The sequence below is a fragment of the Oryctolagus cuniculus genome, chromosome 6 (assembly GCF_964237555.1).
Source record: "Oryctolagus cuniculus chromosome 6, mOryCun1.1, whole genome shotgun sequence".
Lineage (NCBI taxonomy): Eukaryota > Metazoa > Chordata > Mammalia > Lagomorpha > Leporidae > Oryctolagus > Oryctolagus cuniculus.
This window is the reverse complement of record NC_091437.1, coordinates 78827755-78851711: the sequence shown is the minus strand read 5'-3', so window position 1 is coordinate 78851711 and position 23957 is coordinate 78827755. Positions and strand designations below refer to the sequence as shown.

At 39.6% G+C, this 23957-nt stretch overlaps 1 protein-coding gene across 3 annotated transcripts in view; it reads left to right on the top strand.

Annotated features, from left to right (window-relative positions):
- TCEA1 (transcription elongation factor A1) overlaps positions 1-23957 on the top strand; it is a 69012-nt gene that overhangs the window by 35424 nt on the left and 9631 nt on the right. For all 3 annotated transcript variants that reach the window (XM_008255530.4, XM_051844488.2, XM_051844487.2), the window contains 6 exons: positions 4264-4369; positions 14122-14209; positions 18630-18775; positions 19863-19919; positions 20892-21046; positions 23426-23572. In XM_008255530.4, the coding sequence (XP_008253752.1) occupies positions 4264-4369; positions 14122-14209; positions 18630-18775; positions 19863-19919; positions 20892-21046; positions 23426-23572 (699 nt within the window). The remainder of the gene's footprint in view (positions 1-4263; positions 4370-14121; positions 14210-18629; positions 18776-19862; positions 19920-20891; positions 21047-23425; positions 23573-23957) is intronic.

The window sequence follows — 23957 nt, the reverse complement described above, 5'->3', positions numbered from 1 at the left end:
AGAAAAGCAACCAGTGCTTGATGGTTAATCCAAGGTCATGAAGATTTTTCTTGTATTCCTTTTGAGTTAATCTTTTGTGGTGTAAGGAGGACGTCCAACTTTTTTTTTTTTTTTTTTTTTTTTGACAGGCAGAGTTAGACAGAGAGTTATAGACAGTGAGAGAGAGACAGAGAAAAAGGTTTTCTTACTGTTGATTCACTCCCCTAATGGCCACCATGGCTGGTGCTGCGCCGAGCTGAAGCCAAGAGCCGGGTGTTTCCTCCCTGTCTCCCATGCGGGTAACAGGGACCCAAGCATCTAGGCCATCCTCCGCTGCCCTCCTGGGACACAGCAGAGAGCTTGACTGGAAGAGGAGCAACTGGGACTAGTACCCAGCGCCCCGACCAGGACTAGAACCCGGGGTGCTGGCGCCGCAGACGGAGGATTAGCCAAGTGAGCTGGCCCCAACTTTGTTCTTTTACAAATGGGTATCTAGTTGTTCTAGCACCATTTGTTTAAAAGAATATTCTTTTCTTCAGTGAATTGTCTTGCCATCTTTGTCTAAAATCAATTGACCAAGAATGTAGGGGTTTATTTTTGGAGTCTTAAATCTATTGCATTGATCTATATGACTTTCCTATGCCAGTACTACACTGTCTTAATTACTGTAGCTTTCTGTATGTTTTGAAATTGGAAGTTGTGAGTCCTCCAAATTTGTTTTTTTTTTTTTCTTTGTCAAGATTATTTTAGCTATTTGTGGTCCCTTGCATTTCTGTATGAACTTCAGGGTAAGCTTGTCAGTATATGCACCAGAGATTGATGAGATTCTGGCATGGATTGCATTGAATCTTTCTTCCGACATTAATGCGATCTTTTTTTAAGGTCTATTTATTTGAAAGGCAGAGTGTCAGAGGGAGAGGCAGAAGAGAGAGGGATCCCTTGTCTACTGGTTAATTTCCTAAATGGCTGCAAGAGCTGAGGGTGGGCCAGACAGAAGCTAGGAAACAGGAACTCAACTCCATCCAGGTCACCCACTTGGTTAGCTGGAGCCTAAGTACTTGGGCCATCTTCTTCTGCCTTAGGAGGCAAACCAGCAGCATCAGGAGGCAAAGTAGCCAGGCTCCAGTCAGCATTCTGGTATGGGATGCTGCCTTGCAAGTGGTGGCTTAACCTACTGCATCACAGTGTGGTCCCAGTATTGAAATCTTAACATTTAAGGCTTCCAGAGTGTTGAATGTGTGATGTATTTTATTTGTTCAAGTTATATTTTAATTTCTTTCAATGATGTTTTATGTTAGCTATATGTTTCTTTGTTATTTTTTTTAAAAGATTTTATTTGAGAGGTAGAGTTACAGACAGTGAGAGGGACACAGAGAGAGGTCTTTCATCAGCTGTTCTCTCCCCAAATGGCTGCAATGGCTGAAGCTGGGCTGATCCAAAGTCAGGAGCCAGGAGCTTCTTCTGGATCTCCCACGTGGAAGTAGGGGTCCAAGCGGTCGGCCCAACTTTTACTGCTTTCCCAGGCTGTCAACAGAGAGCTGGATTGGAAGAAGAGCAGTCGGGACTTGAATGGAGGCCCATATGGGATGCCAGTGCCACAGGTGGAGAATTAACCTACTGTGTCACAATGCCATTTGTTTTTTTTTTTTTTTAATTTCTTTTTTTTTGTATTTGAAAGAGTTAGAAGAGAGGCACACATACACACAGAGATCTTGCATCTACTGGTTCAATCCCCAAATGGCCACAGTGACCAGACTGAAGTCTGGGCTATCTGTTGCTGCTGTCCCAGACAAATTAGCAGGGAGCTGGGTCAGAAGTGGAGCAGCCAGGACTCAAACCAGCCCCTATATGAAATGCCTGTGTTGCAGGCAGAGGCTTAACTACCGTGCCACAATGCTGGCCCCTGTATGTTGTTTTTATGGTTTTGTATGTATTTTAAGGTAGCTGTGTAGTAGCTATATGTTTTTGGTTGGTTGTTTGTTTTTAACCTCTGTGTGGCTGCCTTCAGATCATTCTGGCAAAAATCCCTGAGTGATTATGAAGGAGATTTTTGTTCTGGAGCTTTATTACTCTACTTGTTTCCTGTGCTGTTAATGGTGTCTCTTGGTCTAGGAACTCATTCCTTTTTGCTTTATCATTATGCAGTTGTCTCCCCCAGTCTGCTCAATATGTTGCATTTTCTAAGGTAGGGATGGGGAAACTTTTTTCTGCCAAGAGTCACTAAAAACTTCGATTAGTCCTGCAGTGAAGAAAGCTGATTTTTTAAAGATTTATTTATTTAAAAAGGCAAGCTTATATAGAGAGAAGGAGTTATTTTCCATTTGTTGGTTCACTCCTAGATGGCTACAACAGCTAGGTCTCCCATGTGGGTGCAGGGGTCTAAGCACATGGACCATCTTCTGCAGAGACAGAGAAAAGAGAAAACTTCCATCCACTGGTTCACTCCCCAGATATGTCCGCAACAGCTAGGGCTGGGCCAGGCTGAGACCAGGAACCTGAACTCCATCTTGGTGTAGGGTTCCAAGCACTTGGGCCATATTTGCTGGTTTCCCAGGCACATTAGCAGGAAGCTGGATTGGAAGTGGAGCATCCAGAACACGAACTGGTGATGATTTACCTGCTGTTCCACAACTCTGGCCCCAGTCATTGACTTTTTAATAATAACAGCCCGTGTTAATAAAGGTAGCCACCTTACTGCACACAGTTGATCCATTTTCTCCTTGTACCTTTGCTGTCCTGCAAGCCTCTCCTAAAATGTCATTTTATTTAGAAAACTTATGTTGTTGACCCCAAATATTTTGGGGGTTTAGAATTATGGGACTCCTATTATCTTCTGCTATTAAACCTGACCTGTCCTGCTAAGTTTCCCAAGCAGTATAATGTAAGGCACACCAGTAAATTATGTATTCTAAGTTCTTGCCCAATACTTGTCTTTGTATTGAGTTAAGTTATTTAAAAGGAAACCTGAACCACCTATTTATTTTTTTGCCTTAAAACTTACAGCAGGGTTTCTCTCTCTCTCTCTCTTTCTCTCTCTCTCTCTAGTTTTTAGCACTAAGAATTCCTTTAGTTGTTTTTTTCCCATATACTTTGTTTTGAAAGATTGTCTATTAACAGCCTAAAGTTACTAAATAATTTATCATTTTATTTGTCAGCTGTAATTGTACTATCATTGCTTATATGTTCTTTGAACACAGTTCAAAAATCATTGATGTGCAGGAAAGGGTGTACACCTTATAAGCAGAGAAAGCTAGATTAAAATCCTAGCCTTGCCAATTAGTCATGGTATAATATTGGGCAGGTTGTTTATTAATCATTGAATCTCTTCATCTTTAAAAATAAGTAGAGTGAGGGGCTGATGTTGTGGCACAGCAGGTTATGCTGCCTGCCTCCTGCAGTGCTTGTGTCCCATGAGCACTGGTTTGAGTCCTAGCTGCTCTACTTCTGATCCAGCCCCCTGCTAATGTGCCTGGGAAAGCAGCAACAGAAGGCCCATGTGCTTGGGCCCCTCCCACACATGTGGGAGTCTTGGGTGGAGTTTCTGGCTCCTGGCTTCCACCTGGACTAGCCCCAGTCATTGCAGCCATATGGGGTATGAACCAGCAGATGGATAGTATCTATTTCTGTTTCTCTCTCCTCTCATTGTACTGCTGCTTTCAAATAAATGAATAAATCTTAAAAATAAAAATGAGAGTTATTTCAACTTTGAAGTGTTAGGAAGATTAATGAATGTGGATGCTCCAGATATCCTGGACACAATATATTATCACATGTTATATTTTATCTATATCCTCTGAAGTTCATTTTAATATCTATGATTATATGCCAGCTACAGGCCAAAAAAATGTCTTTTAAACCTCTGTAGGTAGTACTTTATGTTTAAGTAGACTCATTAAAAGTTGTGCTCTACAAAATTATGTATATAAAAGAATGTCTAAAAACAAAAGGTACATATATTAGTCATTATTTCAGCCTGCTTTATGTACATGTACAATTTTATATTTTATCCTTCCTTCTTTGTGGAAAGACTGATTTCATTTCAGGAGTTAAATAGCCTCATTTTGGTAGCAAATCATATATTTGCAGGTCTCTTGTAATAACAACATTGATGTTTAAATTGAAAAGATATGTATCTTAAGTCTGTGATGTTGTAAGAATTCAAATAATTGAAGAGTTGTTCTGAAATGGAAGCAGGAATCTGGGAACGAAGGAAATATGGGTAGAATACTGAATTGCATGAAATAAAATTTGTGTGCAATTTTTTGTTGTTGCCTTGCCTTGCAGTCCACAAGAATTGGAATGTCAGTTAACGCTATTCGCAAGCAAAGTACAGATGAAGAAGTTACATCTTTAGCAAAGTCTCTCATCAAATCCTGGAAAAAGCTATTAGGTACAGTTATCTTCTCATTCATATATTTATGATCTGGTTTATTTTCATGGTTGTTGTACTGATTTGCTCTATGAATCTAGGTGTACATGCCTCATAAGAGGGGTGATGGCAGGTTAGTTTTCACTTTTTAGACCAGTCAAATTTTGCTTTCTTGCCTTCTGACACACATAACTAGATAAATTCTTTATGAAGAAGAGTTTTTCCCCCAGGGAAAGTTGGTGGATACTTAAAAAAAAAAAAAAAAAAAAAAGCGTGCATACACACTTATGTCTCCGTATCTTGGCTATTATGAATAGTCTGCAATAAACACTCAAGTACAGATATTTCTTTTATATACTATTGTCAGTTCCTTTGGATTTATACCCAAAAGTGGGTTTGCTTGATCATATAGTAGTTATATTTCTAGTTTTTTGAGGAACCTACATATTGTTTTCCATAACGACTGTACTGATTTACATTCCCATCAACAGTCTGTAAAGATTCCCTTTTCTTCACATCCTTGTCAGTGTTTGTCATTTTTTTCCCTTTTGATAATAGCCATTCTCATGAGATGGGATGATACCTCATTATGTGGGTTTTTTTAAAAATTTGAGAGGCAGAGAAATGGAGCACTCCCATCCACTGGTTCACTCCCCAAATATCTGAAAAAGTTGAGGTTAGATGCCAGGAGCTGGGAACTCAATCTGGGTCTCCCACTTGAGTGGCAGGAAGCCACTTCTATCACCACTGCCTCCCAGTGTCTGCATTGTGGGGAAGCTGGAACCGAGAATCAAACTCGGGCACTCTCTTGTGGGATATGGCTATTTTTAAACACTCGGGCACTCTCTTGTGGGATATGGCTATTTTTAAACACTCAACTGAATGCTGGCTTACTGATTGTGGTTTTGATTTACATTTTACTGATGGTTAGTGATGTTGAGTATCTTTCATGTGCTTGTTGACCATTTCTGTATCCTCTTTTGGAAAATGTCTATTCATATTATTTTCCTGGTTTTTTTAAATAGGATTATTCTGTTTTTTTTGTTGCTGTTGACTTGTTTGAGGACCTTATCTATTCTGAATATCAATTCCTTGTAGGATGAGTAGTTTGCAAGTATTTTTCTCCTGTTCTGTTGGTTGTCTCTGTGATAATTATCTTTGTCTTTGGTTGTACATACTTTTTTTTTTCTTAAGATTTAGTTAGTTATTTTAAAGGCAGAGTTACAGAGAGAAAGGGAGAGGCAAAGAGAGAAAGATCTTACATCCACTGGTTTACACCCCAAATTACTACATTGACTAGGGCTGGGCCAGGCTGAAGCCAGGAGCCAGGAATTTCATCTGGGTTTCCCACATGGGTGCGAGTATCCCAAGGACTTAGACTATCTTTCACTGCTTTTCCTGGCACATTAACAGGGAGCTGGATCGAAATGGAAGCAGCTGGGACTTGCACTGACCCTGTACATACTTTTTGAAATAGTTTTTGAGAAAATTTAACTTAACAAAAAACTTGCAAGAATAGTGAATCCTCACATGTATTCTTTTCTACATCATTACTTTTTAATATTTGCCATTATTTTATCATAGTCTCTTTATATGTTCATACACATCCATTTTTTTCTAACTATTTAAGAGTAAGTTGAATATATAATTCTCTTTTATATATACGTATATATATATATATATATACTTTAAAGATTTACTTATTTATTTGTAAGAGTTACACAGAGAGAGAAGGAGAGGCAGAGAGAGAGAGAAGCCTTCCACCTGCTGGTTCACTCCCCAACTGGCCGCAACTGCTATAGCTGTGCTGATCCCAAGCCAGGAGCTTCTTCTGGGTCTCCCATGCGGGTGCAGGAGCCCAAGGGCTTGGACCATCTTCTATTGCTTTCCCAGGCCTTAGAGAGCTGGATTGGAAGTGGAGCGAACTGGTGCCCATATGGCATGCCAGCACTGCAGGTGCTGCTCTACCCACTATGCCACAGCACTGGTCCCTCTTTTATCTTTTTTAAAAGATTATTTATTTGAAAGGCAGTGTTCAGAGAGGGGTGGGGAAGAGACAGAAAAAGGTCTTTGATCTGCTAGTTCACTCCCCAAATGGCCAGAACAGCTGGGGCTGGGCCAGGCAGAAGCCAAGAGCCAAGAGTTTACCCTTTTGTCTCCCATGTGGGTGCAAGAATCATCATTCCCAGGCACAATAGCAGGGAGGTGGATTGAAAGCAGAGAAGCCAGGACTCGAATTGGCATCCAAATGGGATGCCAGATCATAGGTGGCAGCTTAACCCAGTACACCACAATGCTGGCCCCTCTTTTATCTTTTAATATGTGTTTTTCCTTAGAGCAGGATTATTTTCTCATGGAACCATAGTATAGAAAACTTTGGAAATTTATCATTGGTGCAGTACTTTGAACTGCAGTCCATATTCCAGTTTTGTTAATTGTCCCAGTTATGTCCATTATAGCTTCCTTTTTCCTCCTTTACAGTAGGATCCAGTTCAGGATCACATGTCTAGTTTCCTCACCTAGAATCATTCATAAGCTCTCCTCTTTTATGATATTGACATTTTGAACAGTAGAGCTGCTTTTCACCATTTTTTTTTTTTTTTTAATTTTTGACAGGCAGAGTGGACAGTGAGAGAGAGAGACAGAGAGAAAGGTCTTCCTTTGCCGTTGGTTCACCCTCCAATGGCCGCCGCTGCAGCCGGCGCACCGCGCTGATCCGATGGCAGGAGCCAGGAGCCAGGTGCTTTTCCTGGTCTCCCATGGGGTGCAGGGCCCAAGCACCTGGGCCATCCTCCACTGCACTCCCTGGCCATAGCAGAGGGCTGGCCTGGAAGAGGGGCAACCGGACAGAATCCGGCGCCCCGACCGGGACTAGAACCCGGTGTGCCGGCGCCGCAAGGTGGAGGATTAGCCTATTGAGCCACGGCGCCGGCCTTCACCATTTGTTTTTCATGACATGTTCCTTATTTTGGGTTTATCTGCTGTTTTCTCATAAGTATATCAGGTTGTATACCCACAATTTAAATACTATTTGTGTTTATTTTCTTAAAGTATCACACCTAACCAAAGTGTACACTGTGTAGTTAATTATTTTCCTTCTTGTAACTTTAGCTATTTGGTAGGAGACATTTTAAGATCTTAAAACTGTCTTTAACTTTATCAGTTCTTCCTTCTCTCTACTAATTTTGAATTTGATTCTTGCTGAAACCCATTTATATGGTATTGAAAATTGTCATTTTATTTTCAGTGATCTTTTAAAATAGGTATTTTTAAATTAATTTATTTGAGAAACAGAAAATCTGCTGTTTTACTCCCCAAATGCCTGCAATGGAATCCATCTAAGGCCAAAGCTAGAATCTGGGAACTTAATCTGTATCTCCTACATGGGTTGTAGGAACTCAGTCATTTAGCCATTACTGCCACCAAGAGTCTGCATTAGCAGGCAGCTAGAGTCAGGAGCTGGAGCTAGTACCAGTTATCAAATCCAGGCACTCTGATATGGGATGTAGGTATCTTAACTGCCATCTTAAATGCTAGGCCAAACACCTACCCCAGTTGTAATTTTTCTAACTCTTCCACCTCAATATTTATAAATCATTTCACTATTAAGAAGGAATCCTTTTATCTCCAGCTATTTTTCTACTACGTATAGACTTACAGATTCTATTCTGTATGATGGATTATAATCCATTGCTAATCAGATTTAATTTAGTATATGTACTATCCCAGATTTTACCAATGGATGCCTCTTCAGCCTGGCTCCTGTGTCCTTTTGAGATGCCCTCTGAAGTTTTTTTTTTTTTTTTCCTGATTTTATTTATTTAAAATTTTTTTATTTATTTGAGAGACAGAAAGTGAAAGCTCCATATGTTTATTTGCTACCCAAATGCCCACAGTGTCCTGGGTTTAAAGCCAATGGCTGGGAACAAAATCTAGATTTCCCACATGAGTGACTGGAACATCACTTCCACTTCACAGGGTCTGCATTGATGGGAAGCTTGAGTTAGGAGCTAGAGCCACGAATTGAACCCAGGTACTCTGATGTGGGACGTGAGTATCTTAACCAGTAGTCTGAATGCCCAGTCCCCATTCGGTTTATCAATTTGTTACATCTGACACCACAGATGATATATTGGGCTCATCTCTCTTGTGTGCTTCATTCTTAGTATCAGCCTGTCTCTAAGAAGCTATTGACTATATGGAAGAGACAAAGAGTGAACATTTTAAAATTTGAGGCAGCAGTGGAAATGAGAAAACCATTTACAAGAACTTGAAAGCTAGGAACTAAAATTATAAAGCCTGTAAAACTTAGAAAATCTAATCTTAAAAATAAAATACAGCATATGATTATGGTGCTAGATTCTGGACCAGAAAAAAATGTTTTGCTATGGCAGAAAAAAAAAATAGTTGTTGATACACTTGGTCTGTAGACTAGTTTTTTTTTTTTTTTTTTTTTTTTTTTTTTTTTTTGACAGGCAGAGTGGACAGTGAGAGAGACAGAGAGAAAGGTCTTCCTTTTTGCCGTTGGTTCACCCTCCAATGGCCACCATGGCCAGCGCGCTGCGCTGATCTGAAGGCAGGAGCCAGGTGCTTCTCCTGGTCTCCCATGGGGTGCAGGGCCCAAGGACTTTGGGCCATCCTCCACTGCACTCCCGGGCCACAGCAAGAGAGCTGGCCTGGAAGGGGCGCAACCGGGACAGAATCCGGCGCCCTGACCAGTACTAGAACCTGGTGTGCCGGCGCCGCTAGGCAGAGGATTAGCCTATTGAGCCGCGGCACCGGCTAGACTAGTTAATATTGTACCATTGTTAAGCTTACTTGTTATTTTCTGTGGTTGTAGTAAATATCTTTATTCTTAGGAAATACCCAGCAAAGTATTTAGGGATAAAACAGCATGATGTTTGTTTCGTATTTTCAAATGATCCAAAAGAAAGATGTCTGTGCATGTGAGTATTTGTGTGCATGTACATCTTGTCTACTTCTTAGGAAATAAAGGAATAGAAAGCAAATGTGCCAATGTTAACAGTGGCAGAATCTGAGTAAAAGGTCTTTGGAAGTTCTTTGTACTGTTCTTCTTACTTTAAAAAAAAATGCAACCTTTTAAAAATATTTCTATTTATTTATCTGAAAGGCAGAACTTCAGAGAAAGGGAGAGAAGGAGGAAAGGAGGGAAACAGGGAGGTAGATGTTTCCCATCTGCTAATTCAACCCCTAAAGAGCTGAAATGACCAGGTCTGGGGCAGACTAAAGGCAGTAACCAGGAGCTCTGGGTGGCTGGGGCCCAAGTATTAGAACCATCATCTGTTGCTTCCGAGATGTATTAGTAGGAGGCTGGTTCTGAAGCAGAGCAGCTGAGACCTGAATTGGCACTGTGGTATGGGATGTTAGCCCTTATAAACAGCTACTTAACCTGTTGAGCCACAGTGCCAACCCTTTGTACTACTCTTATTATATTTGTGCAGATTTGAAATAGTTTCAGAATTAATTTTAAGTCTGGTCTGTAATGACAAACCAAAACTCTAGGCTTATAGTTTAAATTTTAAATGTAATTGCATTTTTAAAAGTGATTAAAACCAATCATATAGAAAACTGAGTGAGGCCGGCGCCGCGGCTCACTAGGCTAATCCTCCGCCTAGCGGCGCCGGCACACCGGGTTCTAGTCCCGGTCGGGGCGCCAGATTCTGTCCCGGTTGCCCCTCTTCCAGGCCAGCCCTCTGCTGTGGCCCGGGAGTGCAGTGGAGGATGGCCCAGGTGCTTGGGCCCTGCACCCCATGGGAGACCAGGAAAAGCACCTGGCTCCTGGCTCCTGCCATCGGATCAGCGCGGTGCGCCGGCCGCAGCGCGCCGGCCGCGGCGGCCATTGGAGGGTGAACCAACGGCAAAGGAAGACCTTTCTCTCTGTCTCTCTCTCTCACTGTCCACTCTGCCTGTCAAAACAAAAAACAAAAAAACAAAAAAAAAAAACAAACTGAGTGAGAACTATATATACAATTTTTTTTTTTTTTTTTTTTTTTGGACAGGCAGAGTTTAGACAGTGAGAGAGAGAGAGACAGAGAGAAAGGTCTTCCTTTTTTCCATTGTTTCACTCCCCAAGTGGCCGCTACGGCCAGCACGCTACGCCGATCTGGAGCCAGGAGCCAGGTACTTCCTCCTGGTCTCCCATGCGGGTGCAGGGCCCAAGGACCTGGGCCATCCTTCACTGCACTCCCGGGCCACAGCAGAGAGCTGGACTGGAAGAGGAGCAACCAGGACGGAATCCAGTGCCCCAGCCGGGACTAGAACCTGGGGTGCTGGTGCTGCAGGCAGAGGATTAGCCTGGTGAGCTGCGGCTCCGGCCCACATTTTTTAATGATTTATTTATTTATTTGAAAGGCAGAGTTAGAAGCAGAGGCAGAGAGGTCTTACACTGCTGGTGTACTCTCCAAATGGCTGCAACAGCCGGAACAAGACCCATCCGAAACTAGGAGCTAGGAACTTTTCTAGGTCTCTTACACGGGTGCAGGGGCCCAAGCACTCGGGCCATCTTCTGCAGCTTTCCCAGGCCATAGCAGAGAGCTGGATTGGAAGTGGAACAGCTGGGACTCGAACTGGTACCCATATGGGATGCCAGCACTGCAGGCAGCCACTTTACCTGCTGTGGCACAGCACCAGCCCCCGTATACATAACCACATATTTTTATTTCTAGAAAGATGATTTACTTTTGTGGGAGGAAAGAGTGGACATTGTGGTTCTGTTCAGTCTTAGACTTACAGAAGTTTTATTTGCTTTTTGTATTTCTTAGAAGCATCTAATTTCAGTTCTAAGTTTTATAAAAACTTTGTTGAAATTTTTAAATGTTTATTAAATGGATTTTAGAGAATTGGAGGGGAAAATCATCCTTGTGTCTGTCTCTGAATACAATGATAAGTTAATATCTTATTGGAATTTCTTGTGTTTTTTTTTTTTTTTACTTCAGCTATAATTTTACTTATGCTGCAAGTATAGTTAATTGTCCTTTTTTTATGAAAATAGTTTGTATTCTATCATAACTGTCATTTTTACTCGCTTCAGGATAATCCATCCAGTGACTATGCCATAACTTTTCTAAAGATTTATTTATTTGAAAGTTAGAGTTACACAGAGCGAAAAGAAGCAGAGAGAGAGAGTGAGTGAGAGAGAGAGGTCTTCCACCCAGTGGTTCACTCCTCAGCTGCACTGATCCGAAGCCAGGAGCCAGGAGCTTCTTTCAAGTCTCCCAAGCGGTGCAGTGGCCCAAGGACTTGAGCCATGTTCTACTGCTTTCCCAGGCAATAGCAGAGAGCTGGATCAGAAGAGGAACAGCTGGGACTAGAACCAGCGCCCATATGGGATGCCAGTGCTTCAGGCCAGGGCATTAACCCACTGTGCCACAGTGCCGGCCCCAACTATGCCATAATCTAATCTCACCTGGCTATTGTTGGATTTGTTGTTTTTAACTTTATGGCTGTTAGAAATAATGTCTTGATGAACTTCTTTCTAGCCCAGTGCCTTTAGATGATTAGCTATATTTCTAGAAGGTTGACTGTTGCTGCTGCTGCTAGGCAGCACATTTTTGAGTGCTTGAACCATGCTAATCATTGATTTAGTCCTCACACCAACCCAGTATGATAGGTGCTATTACGATCCTATTTTATGATGAAGCATCTGAAGTATATGTTGCACACAGTTGAATCATTGGTGAATGGCTGAGTTGGGATCAGATTGTAGGCAGTTTGTGTTCAGAGTTGGAGCACTTCCTTGCTGACTGTTGTTGGTTGCTTACAGCTCTGTATCAGGTAGACTGTGTCAGAGCTGTGTGGGAGATCACTTTTATTTCCGTATCCTTGCTTGATCTTATTTCATCACCTTCTCCCTTTATTTTTTTTAAAAAATTTATTTATTTATTTGAAAGTGAGAGTACACAAAGAGAAAGAAATGCAGAGAGAGAGAGAGAGAGAGGTCTTCCATCTGTTGATTCACTCCCCAATTGGCTGTAATAGCCAGAGCTGTGCCGATCTGAAACCAGGAGCCAGGGGTTCCTTTCCGGGTCTCCCACACAGGTGCAGGGGTCCAACGCCTTGGCCATCTTCTGCTGCTTTCCTAGGCCACAGCAGAGAGCTGATTTGGAAGTAGAGCATCTGGGTCTTGAATCGGTGCCCATATGGGATGCCGGCACTGCAGACAGCTGCTTCACCCGCCATGCCACAGCTCCGGCCCCAAGACCTTCTCCCTTTAAGTAAATCCCTGTTACCCTTATCATGTCATTATTAATCTCTGTTTTCTGCCTCACAGTATGATAGCACTTTTCATCTTTGAGATATTCAAGGTGAATTATAGAATAACAGGGTGCAACACAGTTAGTAATTGGTGTGTACATGTTATAGAGGGCTTACAGGTCACTCGACAGTTGTGATTTGGACCTTTTTTTAAGGACAGTTTATTTATTTATTTTTTTTAAAGATTTATTTCTTTGAAAGGCAGAGTTACATAGAAGGCCACACACACACACACACACACACACAAACAAACACAAGGGGCAGGAGAGTAGGGGAGATCTTGCATCTGCTGTTTACTCCTCCCCAGATGGCCATAACTGCTGGGGCTGGGCCAACCAAAGCTAGGAGCCAGGAGTTTCATCTGGGTATCCCATGTGGATGGTAGGGGCCCTAGTACTTGGGCCATCTTCCACTGTTTTACCAGGCACATTAGCAGGGAACTGGATCAGAAATGGAGCAGCCAGGACTCAAATTGGTGCCCATATGGGATGCCAGTGTTGCAGGTGATGGCTTTACCTGCTAAGCTACAGCACCAGTCTTTGGACCATTTTCTATAAGTGATTCTCATCTAGATAGTACATTAGAGCTATCTGTGGAACTTTAAAAAACTATGATGCTTGTACCTCACTGTCAGAAATTCAGATTGAGTGGCTCTGGATTGGAGCTTGGCTTGAGGATACATTTAGAAGTCCCATAGGTGATCCGGATATCCTTTAGAATAAATGATTTCTGTATCCTATCCAGAGATGTGAAGAATTAACTTACATAGCCCGTTTTACTTAGATAAGGAGCAAAATATATTAAGTGAGGTGATTCTGCAGTGCACTCAAATATTTTCTCAACCTAGCCTCTGTGGGCATTTGTGGTTGATTTAAATAAAATGAATCTTTCTAAAATTCTGTGCTAAGTGTTACATTGACTCAACCTGTTTTAAATACATTATTTTACAGTGTCTATTACCTCTTCGAATCTTAAAACTGTGTATTCTGTATTACTTTACAGATAAGTTAAGACAGAGGAGGTGCTGGGTAGGTCTTACCAATCCTGAGGTGTTTTCTGTGAAAATGTTCTTGGTTTATTGTCTCAGAACATTTGTTTACATTTTGGGTGCCACCTTACATTTTTTGACTTTATGAAAATTATTAAAACAATATTGCTATATATGATTTGTGCTTTCTTTGTTTAAATGATGGTGCTGATGTTTTTCTGCATTCTTTCCTTTCTTTGTTCTTTATACTTTCTTTCTCATTGGCATATGAATTTGTAGTTCCCACCAAATGAGAGAATTTATTTGGGAGTGTTTGGCTGAACATGCATTGTGAAAAACCCAAGTACATGTGCTAAAAAATAATAGCTTACTATATAAACTTCATTTACTTGTGGGAAACAGAATTTTAAGTTTTGGGGGAGGGGTTATTAATAGCCTATTGACACTCAGTACTCCAGTTGTTTTCTCTTTTTTTAGCAGTGCTAACTTAGGGATTTCATAAATTTTTTAGATGGACCATCAACAGAAAAAGACCCTGAAGAAAAGAAAAAAGAACCTGCAATTACATCACAGAATAGCCCTGAGGCAAGAGAGGAAAGGTATTTCACTTTATGGAAATTCATGTCTGTTGAAAGTTCTAAGTGCTCCATCACTTCCTGCGTGGCTTTATGGCATATCTAGCATATCTATACACCTCCTCCTGTTTTGGAATTGTAGGGATCTGGTAATTGTATGTAGCCAATCATTCGAAGGTTTTGTTTTCTTTTACAAGATATCCTGAACACTTATAAAAGAAGTAGAAGATACTGCATAAATAAGAAGAAATTATTTATATTATACATAATAAAATTTAATTGGGATTGCTGGGATCATCACTGATAGAATCAATAATGAAAAAAGAAAAAAAAGAATCAATAACCAAGTACTGACTAGGAGTAAAAATTATTTTGTCTCTTATTTCATCTCTTTATCACATTTCTTCTTTAGACTTACTTCAGCCCTAGATTTCATTCTCCTTTTTATCCTTTCTTTCCCCTTACAAATTTAGCTATTTATCATAACTCAAAATCTGAAACTCAGAATTGAAGGGTTCAAATTGTTCCTTAGCTTCTATGCAGTCTTTGCATTTACTCTTTTCTGTCCCATATCTTGCACTGTGCAGTGTCCCTTGTGTTGTCAGAATAGGGGATATACATAAGTAATGATTATAAGTGGCCTTCAGAAAGTTTATGAAAAAACTATGCATGGATTTCAATTTTTTTTGCATCAAAATAAACTTAGTTCTGTTGTCTAAAACTTTTTGAAATAACTTTGTATCAGTACTAACTGTACTTGATATTAAAAATGGTAGGGTTAAATAGCAGTTTTTAATAAAAAATTTATGCAGTTTTTTTTTTTTTGTTTTTTGTTTTTTTTTTTTTTTTGGACAGGCATAGTTAGACAGTGAGAGAGAGAGAGAGAAAGGTCTTCCTTCCATTCACCCTCCAAATGGCCGCCATGGCCGGCGCACTGTGCCGATCCAAAGCCAGGAGCCAGGTACTTCTCCTAGTCTCCCATGTGGGTGCAGGGCCCAAGCACCTGGGCCATCCTCCACTGCCTTCCCGGGGCCACAGCAGAGAGCTGGAATGGAAGAGGAGCAACCAGGACTAGAACCTGGAGTTCCAGCGCGCAGGCAGAGGATTAGCCTACTGAGCCGTGGTGCTGGCCTATGGAGTTTTTTTCTCTTTATTTTGAAATAATTTGACTTTCATAATATTGCATTAATGATACAAAAAGACATTATGCCTTGTATGTCCCTAAATACATCAGTGTATTTTCTAAGAACTTGTATATTAATCTGGAGTAGTTCGTCAGTCTATTGTTATCTTTCATGACCTTGATATTTTTTTTAACTTTTATTTAATATAAATTTCCAGAATACAGCTTATGGATTATAATGGCTTCCCCCCCCCCCATAACTTCCCTCCCACCTGCACCCCTCCCATCTCCCGCTCCCTTTCCCATTCCATTCGCATCAAGATTCATTTTCAATTATCTTTATATACAGAAGATCAATTTAGTATAAATTAAGTAAAGATTTCAACAGTTTGCACCCCCACTGAGTACTAGTTATAACATTAATTCACATTGTACAACACATTAAGGACAGAGATCCTACAAGAGGAGGAGTAAGTGCACAGTGACTCCTGTTGTTGACTTAACAATGACACTCTTGTTTATGACGTCAGTAATCACCCTAGTCTCTTGTCATGAGTTGCCAAGGCTATGGAAGCATGTTCAACTCTGATCTTATTTAAATGAGGTCATAGTCAAAGTGGAAGTTCTCTCCTCCCTTCAGAGAAAGGTACCTCCTTCTTTGATGGCCCGTTCTTTCTACTGGAATCTCACTCACAGAGATCTTTCATTTAGTTGTTTTGTTTTGTTTTGTTTTGTTTTTTTTCCAGAGTGTCTTGGTTTTCCATGCCTAAAATACTCTCATGGGCTCTTCAGCCAGATCCAAATGCCTTAAGGGCTAATTCTGAGGCCAGAGTGCTGTTTAGGACATCTGCCATTCTATGAATCTGCTGTCTATCCCTCTTCCCATGTTGGATCGTTTTCTCCTTCATTCTATCAGATAGTATAATCAGACACTAGTCTTGTTTATGTGATCTCTTTGACTCTTAAACCTATCATTATGATCAATTGTGAACTGAAATTGATGACTTGGACTAGTGAGATGGCATTGGTACATGCCACCTTGATGGGATTGTATTGGAATCCCCTGGCACGTTTCTAACTCTGCCATTTGGGGCAAGTCCGATTGAGCATGTCCCAAACTGTACATCTCCTCCCTCTCTTATTCCCACTTTTATATTTAATAGAGATCACTTTTCAGTTAATTTTTGTTTTTATTTTGTTTTTTAAAGATTTACTTTTTATTTCAGAGGCAGAGTTACAGAGAAAGGGAGAGACAAAGAGGTCTTTCATTTGCTGGTCCACTCCCGAAATGGCCACAATGGCCTGAGCTAGGCAGATCTGAAGCCAGGAGCTGGGAGTTTCTTCCAGATCTCCCACATGGGTACCGGGGCCCAAGCACTTGGACCATCTTCTGCTGCCTTCCCAGGCCATTAGCAGGGAGCTGGATCAGAAGTGGAGCAGCCAGGATTCAAACTTTACCCATATGGGATACCAGTGCTCCAGGCAGAGCCTTAACCTTCTATGCCACAGCACTGGCCCTGACCTTGATATTTTTGAAAAGTACAGACTGTAACTTAGGATTTTTAAACATACTTCAGTTGTGTTACATTCAGAGTTATTGATTTAATTCCTTAAACATATAAAAGTACAAATGTTTTTTATAGTTTTGTATACTTAAGTTTAGACACAGAGCCTATCCTCAAAAGCATAGAATTAGCATGTATGAAAACTGATAAAGTGATTGGTATCTGCCTACACATATACAAATGCACACTTAAGGAAATAAAGAAGACTGGAGAAACAAGTCAGGGGTTTAATCTAAAGGAAGGTAAGAGGTTCAGTCTAAGTGACTTGTAACTGATCAAGGTTCTACATTTTGAGTGCAAAAATTTGAGAAAGTTACATGCTTAAATGCTTAAAAAGAGGCACCAGAATATAAGAGTGGGGCCCACAATAGTAAAATTAGTGAGGAAGAGGCTCCATCAGTCTGCCCAAGCAGTTTCTAGTGGTTGGGCTAGGCATTTGGCTACAAGCACAGAGAAGCAGAAGTACTTAAAGTATTTATTATGTGGTTTTTAAATTTTTTAACATTGGTTTGTTTATTTATCACTGACAGGCACTATGCTGGCACTGTGCTACATAGTGAATTACAAAGAGGAGTAAATCCTAGTTTGTACTCTGACGAAATAGTCTACTTGGGAGAATGTATGAGAAGTCATCATGTACAAACCTATATGCAGCCAGTACTTTGGGTATATCAGAGAAAGCTTTAGGAGGGAACTGACTAAAGCTAGAAGGTTTAGGTGACTGTCTTACTCACAGTGACGTGTTCCTAAAGCTTAACAGTAATTGTATTTTAGGAGATGGCAGCATTATAGCAAATCAGATCTTTGGAGAGAGGATGATTTAATCTAGTTTTGAGAATGCTTATGGCAAATGCATTTTTTTTTGTTTGTTTGTTTTTGTTTTAAGATTTATTTATTTGAAAGAGTTACAGAGAGAGAGAGACAGACAGACAGAGATAGGCCTTCAATCCGATGGTTCACTCCCCAGATGGCTGCAACGGCTGGAGCTGTGCCGATCCGAAGCCAGGAGCTTCTTCCCGGTCTCCCACATGGGTGCAGAAGTCGAGCAGCCGGGACTCGAACCGTAGCTTCAGGCCAGGGCGTTAACCCACTGCACCACAGCGCCGGCCCCTGGCAAATGTTTTTAATTTGGTAAAATGTAATTGAAAACAGAAGAATAATTTGGAAAGAACTTATTTTATTGAAAACCTAATATAAAAAGTTAATCAGAAGCAATTGAAATGATTGGGTTGACTGGAAAGTTAATAAACTGTCCTGACATCCAGATTCAGTTGATATTACTGAGGAGAAATTTAAACTTTTTAATTTCATATTCCCACAACTCATTTCTCAGTGCACATGGCTTTTATTCTGAAGAGAGTGTCTCTTTGGAACAAGGTTTTTAAAATGTTTTTTCCCTGCCTCTTTCAGTTGAAAGCTGCCATATTCTCTGGTCTCATCCATTCACTCTTGTCCTGAAACCAAGATCTGTACTTTGCATTTACTGAACGTATATTTTCTTCATTCAAAATATTGCTTTACTTTTAAAAGAAGAATCAGGGTGCAGTAATTACAAAGACATGAGACTTAACTCTTTACTAAATTTAAAAATTTTAACTTTAATTTTGCATACAAAAATTTTTGTCTCATGAAAGTCATTGAAATACTGTCATTATCTAGGCCAAAATATTTTTCATTTTGAGAATGGTGCTAATGTTACATTAAAAGCATTTTCCTTGCTTTCTCTTTGGTATTTGTGTGCACATGTGTGTATTAGTAGCTCCAGTGGCAACGTGAGCAACAGAAAGGATGAGACAAATGCTCGAGATACTTACGTTTCATCTTTTCCTCGGGCACCAAGCACTTCTGATTCTGTGCGGTTAAAGTGTAGGGAGATGCTGGCTGCTGCTCTCCGAACAGGAGGTAAGTTTAGTTTACATTTTTTATTTCTTAGCCTTTTGATCACTACCACTACCATCACCACCTCATGTTGCGTCATCGCATTGAGAGTTGACCACATCTGCTTTACTCAGGAAGTAGTTTGTTGCTAATAGGGGTCCCTGAAGCAAGGAGGAGAAAGCACACTGGGCATCTGCTCATTTCTGAGTAATGTGAGAAATAGATTGCATTTAATATATGGCTGTTTTCCTAAATTAATAGTAATATAAACTTTTTGTCTACAAATCTTTCATTTCCTTGCATTTTTCTGCAAACTAATTACTCTGCCCTCAGATTATGAGTTAATAATACTGAATTGGCAAGTCATATATGCATGTGTATTTGTATATAAATTTTATATTCATAGTTTCATTTTCTACTCTATTAAAGTGGAAAAGAGATCTAAATTTATATGTAGGAACTTAATTTCATGGTACCCAGTTTTAGCAAGTAAAAGTTTGTTTTTTAGCATTTCATATACAGGAATGTTTATCAGCTTATCCAAATCCATATCCTTTTTCTTTTCTGTTGTTCTGAACCATAGCTCATCTAACCTGTTTTTCTCCTTACTCTGCCTTTTCTGCTTTGATTCCTTTAGTGTCTTTTTTTTTTCTGCTTTCTCCCTAGTTTCTATTTCGTTCTATCCTTTTGAATATTCATATAGGATTCTTCTGAGTGTGTCCATAAATGTGATTGGCAGATGAAATGAATGGTTTCTTTGCATTGAAGCCTGAGTCACAGGAGACAAGACAGTTCTTTCTATAACTTTCTCTACTCTGCTGGAGCAACCAGAATTTATGGAATTGTGAAATGAGGAATTGCCTGCTAGATCAATTACTTCCCCACTCCTGAGGGATAAGGAATCATCAATGCGGGAGCACTGTGGATATTAGGTGAATCTCAGAGGAAGAGTTTAGTGGGTACTAAGAGACCAGATTTAAATGAAACTGAACTAAAAGAATTTTTTGTATAAGGCAAATGGGGTTGAAGAAATAGGAATGCAGTTTAATTCCTTTATTGGAATTTTTTTTAATGTTACAATAGCTTGATGATTTTTTATGTCTATTTTTAGATGACTACGTTGCCATTGGAGCTGATGAGGAAGAATTGGGATCTCAAATTGAGGAAGATATCCTTTCTGTATATATTCATAATTGTCTTAAGTAACCTAGTAGGTTAGCTGTAGTTTTTTCTTGTGGTATAGAATTCAAAGGTTTACTCTTCAGTTTCTATGTTGATTGCATTGTTTTGATTGGAAAGAAGAAGGGCATCCAGATCATTTTATTTCTTTTATTTTTCCTGTCCTTTAAAAGCACACAGCATCAATGTTAATTTTATTTTTCTGCCTTGCAAATTGAGAACGTCATGTCTTATTTTAAATTGTCTAAAAGGGCATAGAAAGCACACACACAGGTATGACTTTCTTGTATTGGGCCACCTCAGCAGAGCATACACAACTGACAGAGCTCATATACCAGAGAGCAGTGTGTTCATGGTGGGGCCCCATGGAAAGGGCTCCGGGAGATAGTCTTTCATGGGAGTCCAGGAGCAAGGAAGCATCCAGGTGACAGTGTGACTGGTGCTGTCCTTCATGAGGAGACAGCCCTGTTGGGAAGGGAGCTTCTCTAGAACTCAGTCTCTGCTGTGGCCTAAGTTCTGTGTAGAAGAACCTGCTAAACTAGCTTCTTACTGAGCTGGAGGAGGAGATTAACCTTAAAGGCCACAGTGAATAGTGTCTTCTCAGGAGATCCCAAGGAACTCTGTGGTCTTTGAGCCTTATTATCCTTTGTAGAATTCACATTTGAGTTAGCTAAAGCTGTGTAAGTTTAAGTTGCTATACTTTTTGAAAACCTGGTTGGTTTGCCTGTTTCTGGCATTACTCATTAAGAAAAAACCATTACTCCTTCATGGTGTAAAAGTGCTATTACTATTACTTGCCAATTACTAATCAAGGAATCAGACAAAAACCATGACTTGTTTGTAATTTAATCTAAGATGGAAATGATTTTTGTGGATTGCATAGAAATTTCAGGAATTCTTATTTTGTTACAAAAAAAGATCTTGATTTTATAATTTAATTTTTTCCTTAATAGCCTAGTACCTATATACCAAGAAATAAGGAATACAGACATGAAATACAAAAATAGAGTACGAAGTAGGATATCAAATCTTAAGGATGCAAAAAATCCAAATTTAAGGAAAAATGTATTGTGTGGGAATATTCCTCCTGATTTATTTGCTAGAATGACGGCAGAGGTGAGTGTGCTTCATATAAAATTTCCATAATTGTGATCCTATTATGTCAGTGTCAGGTCTATTTAAAGTACTATGTAAATACTACATATATAATAAATTGCTATTAGCAGTGTTAGACAAGTACTTAGGATTATTGAATCTGTTTATCAATACTTATATCCCTTCTACAGCCGTTAAGATGTTCTTTGGGTGATTGCATTAAATTATTGTCTAAAAATGTGTTTTACCTTTGAATTCATGTAGAAACAAAGAGTTGAATCTCATTGCAGACAGACCCTATAACTTCTAAGTCATTTTCATGGTTAAACACTATAAAATTGGTCACATCTTACTGATAATTCACTGAATTTATGTAGAGAATGATGGGAAAAAAATTCATAGACATTTGACACGTCACTATTCATAAGCAGTGGCTATAGGGTATCTGTAATCTTAGTATTTCATTAAGCATCCAAGAGAGTGAGTCTATCTTTCTATACATCTAATAGAAATTGATACATCTTTAGAATTCACTTTTTGGAAGCCTCATTAAGGTAATTCAAAATTTTCACAAAGTAGGGAATCATAGTGTCATGAGACCACATATATCTATCAACCAAACTGAAAAATTTTGACAAATTATCATCCTTTCATCTATTTTTTTCTTCTTTTCTCTTGTTATGTTCATGCAAATCCCAAACGTTATATCTTTCTTAAATACATTGTCATTACCACCACATCTAATAAAGTATTCCTAGTATTACCTAACATGTAATTGAAACTCATATTTTCCTAATTGTACATTTACTTTGTATCAGGATCTAAAGTCTGCATGTTACTTTTAGTTCTGTTTTTTAAGGTTTTTGAATTTTTAAAAAATATGAAATTTCTTTTACCCCTCATGACCTCATGACCCATCTCACTCCTGATTTTTTTCCTTCATGACCTCAATCTGTTGAACAAATTCATTTATATTTTTCTTCCTCATTATATTTAATTTTTAATTCCCTATCTTTTCTATAAGCTTGAATCTAGTTATATAGGCATGATTACATTCAAATTCATTTTTTTTTTTAATTTTTGACAGGCAGAGTGGACAGTGAGAAAGAGAGAAAGGTCTTCCTTTTTGCCGTTGGTTCACCCTCCAATGTCTGCTGCGGCCGGCTCACCGCGCTGATCCGAAGCCAGGAGCCAGGTGCTTTTCCTGGTCTCCCATGGGCTGCAGGGCCCAAGCACTTGGGCCATCCTCCACTGCACTCCCGGGCCACAGCAGAGAGCTGGCCTGGAAGAGGGGCAACCGGGACAGAATCCGGCGCCCCAACCGGTAGTAGAACCCGGTGTCCCGGTGCCGCAAGGCAAAGGATTAGCCTAGTGAGCCGCAGCACTGGCCTCAAATTCATTTTTTTATTCTCTGCATAAATACTTCCTACGTGATGGTTTTTACTTCAGTTGCAACACATCAGGATGTACAGATGTCTTGTTGCTCTGTTAGCATGCTGAAATTTGTCAGTAGGCCTGGGTTGTGACAGACTGAGGCTTTCATTGTAAGATTCTCCATCAGCCTTTCCTCTGGTGGTTTCATCCTCTGATCCTTGCCTGAATTGATTATTTTAGTAGGACTTGTGTTCAGTGATATCTACACTTCTGTCATTCCTTTCACATTTATAAGCTTGATTTTTTTTGGTAGTGAAGTGCTTCCGTTTTATAAGCTTGAGCTGTTGTTTTAGATGGAAGAGGCAGAATGAACGTGGAATTCTTTCCCTTTAGTAATCGGTTAGCAGAAAGAGGAGTTGGTGCCCTAGTTTATGCAAGTGGTGGCTTTTGTTTGGTTTTGTATGTGTATACTCTCTCTAAATATCATTATGGACTTGTGGCTTTTTATTTATCCTTTGGGGATTGTTTCTTTTTAGTAATTTATTGTGATGTTTGAAGAAAGTGTCCTATCTTTGACTGTTAAGAGCTCTGGTGTCCGTTTGGCTCATTCACAATAGGCTTGCTAGCTTCTGTGCTTTCTGGTACAAGGTGATGACCTGGCATGTCCTGTGCAGTTCTTGCCTCAAAACTGGAATCAGATATTCCTTCAAAGTTGCCTAACTCCTCTTTAGGGCATAGTGATATTTAGAGACCACAATCTGGGTACCAGAGGTGCTTGTTGCTGTGGATTGAAATTGTTCACAGCCTTTGAAGAGTATTTAACTCCAGTTTTCGTATGTAGACTTGTAAGTATTTGAAGAAATTTTAAAAAGACGCAGATTCTTACATGTTCTGTGAGGAAAAATGTCGATTTTATAGAAAACTTGAAAAGTGATTTTGGGTCTATTATGTTAATTGTGAATAAAAGCCTTCGGATATGGATATATGTGTATCTGTAACTGAGTGGTATCGCCACCTCCCTAATAGGAAATGGCTAGTGATGAGCTCAAAGAAATGCGGAAAAACTTGACCAAAGAAGCCATCAGAGAACATCAGATGGCCAAGACAGGTGGAACGCAGACTGACTTGTTCACATGTGGCAAATGTAAAAAGAAGAATTGCACCTACACTCAGGTTTGAGATTTTTATAGACTCTTATTTTCATAGTAAGAATGCTTGCAGCTTCTGTTTCAAAGCACATAGCCAAGATACTTAGCAGTAGTTGGATATTTTTCAACAGGAGATATGATCTCTTGACATAAGAATGCTTTGTTATACTGATTCCAGTTAATTGAAAGTAAATAGATATTTTTATACTTTCATTGCAATAGTTACTTTGAAAGGTATATCAATTAAATAAAATTTATAAAATACAGGATGTAATAAAATGGACGTGTTCTTTTCTGAGAGTTTATAAGCATTCGATTATTGGTTGCTGTGTAAACAGAGTACAATACATTTTTATTTTGCGGAACTATATAATTGAAAGAAAATTCTTCACTTTCTGTCATGTGAAATG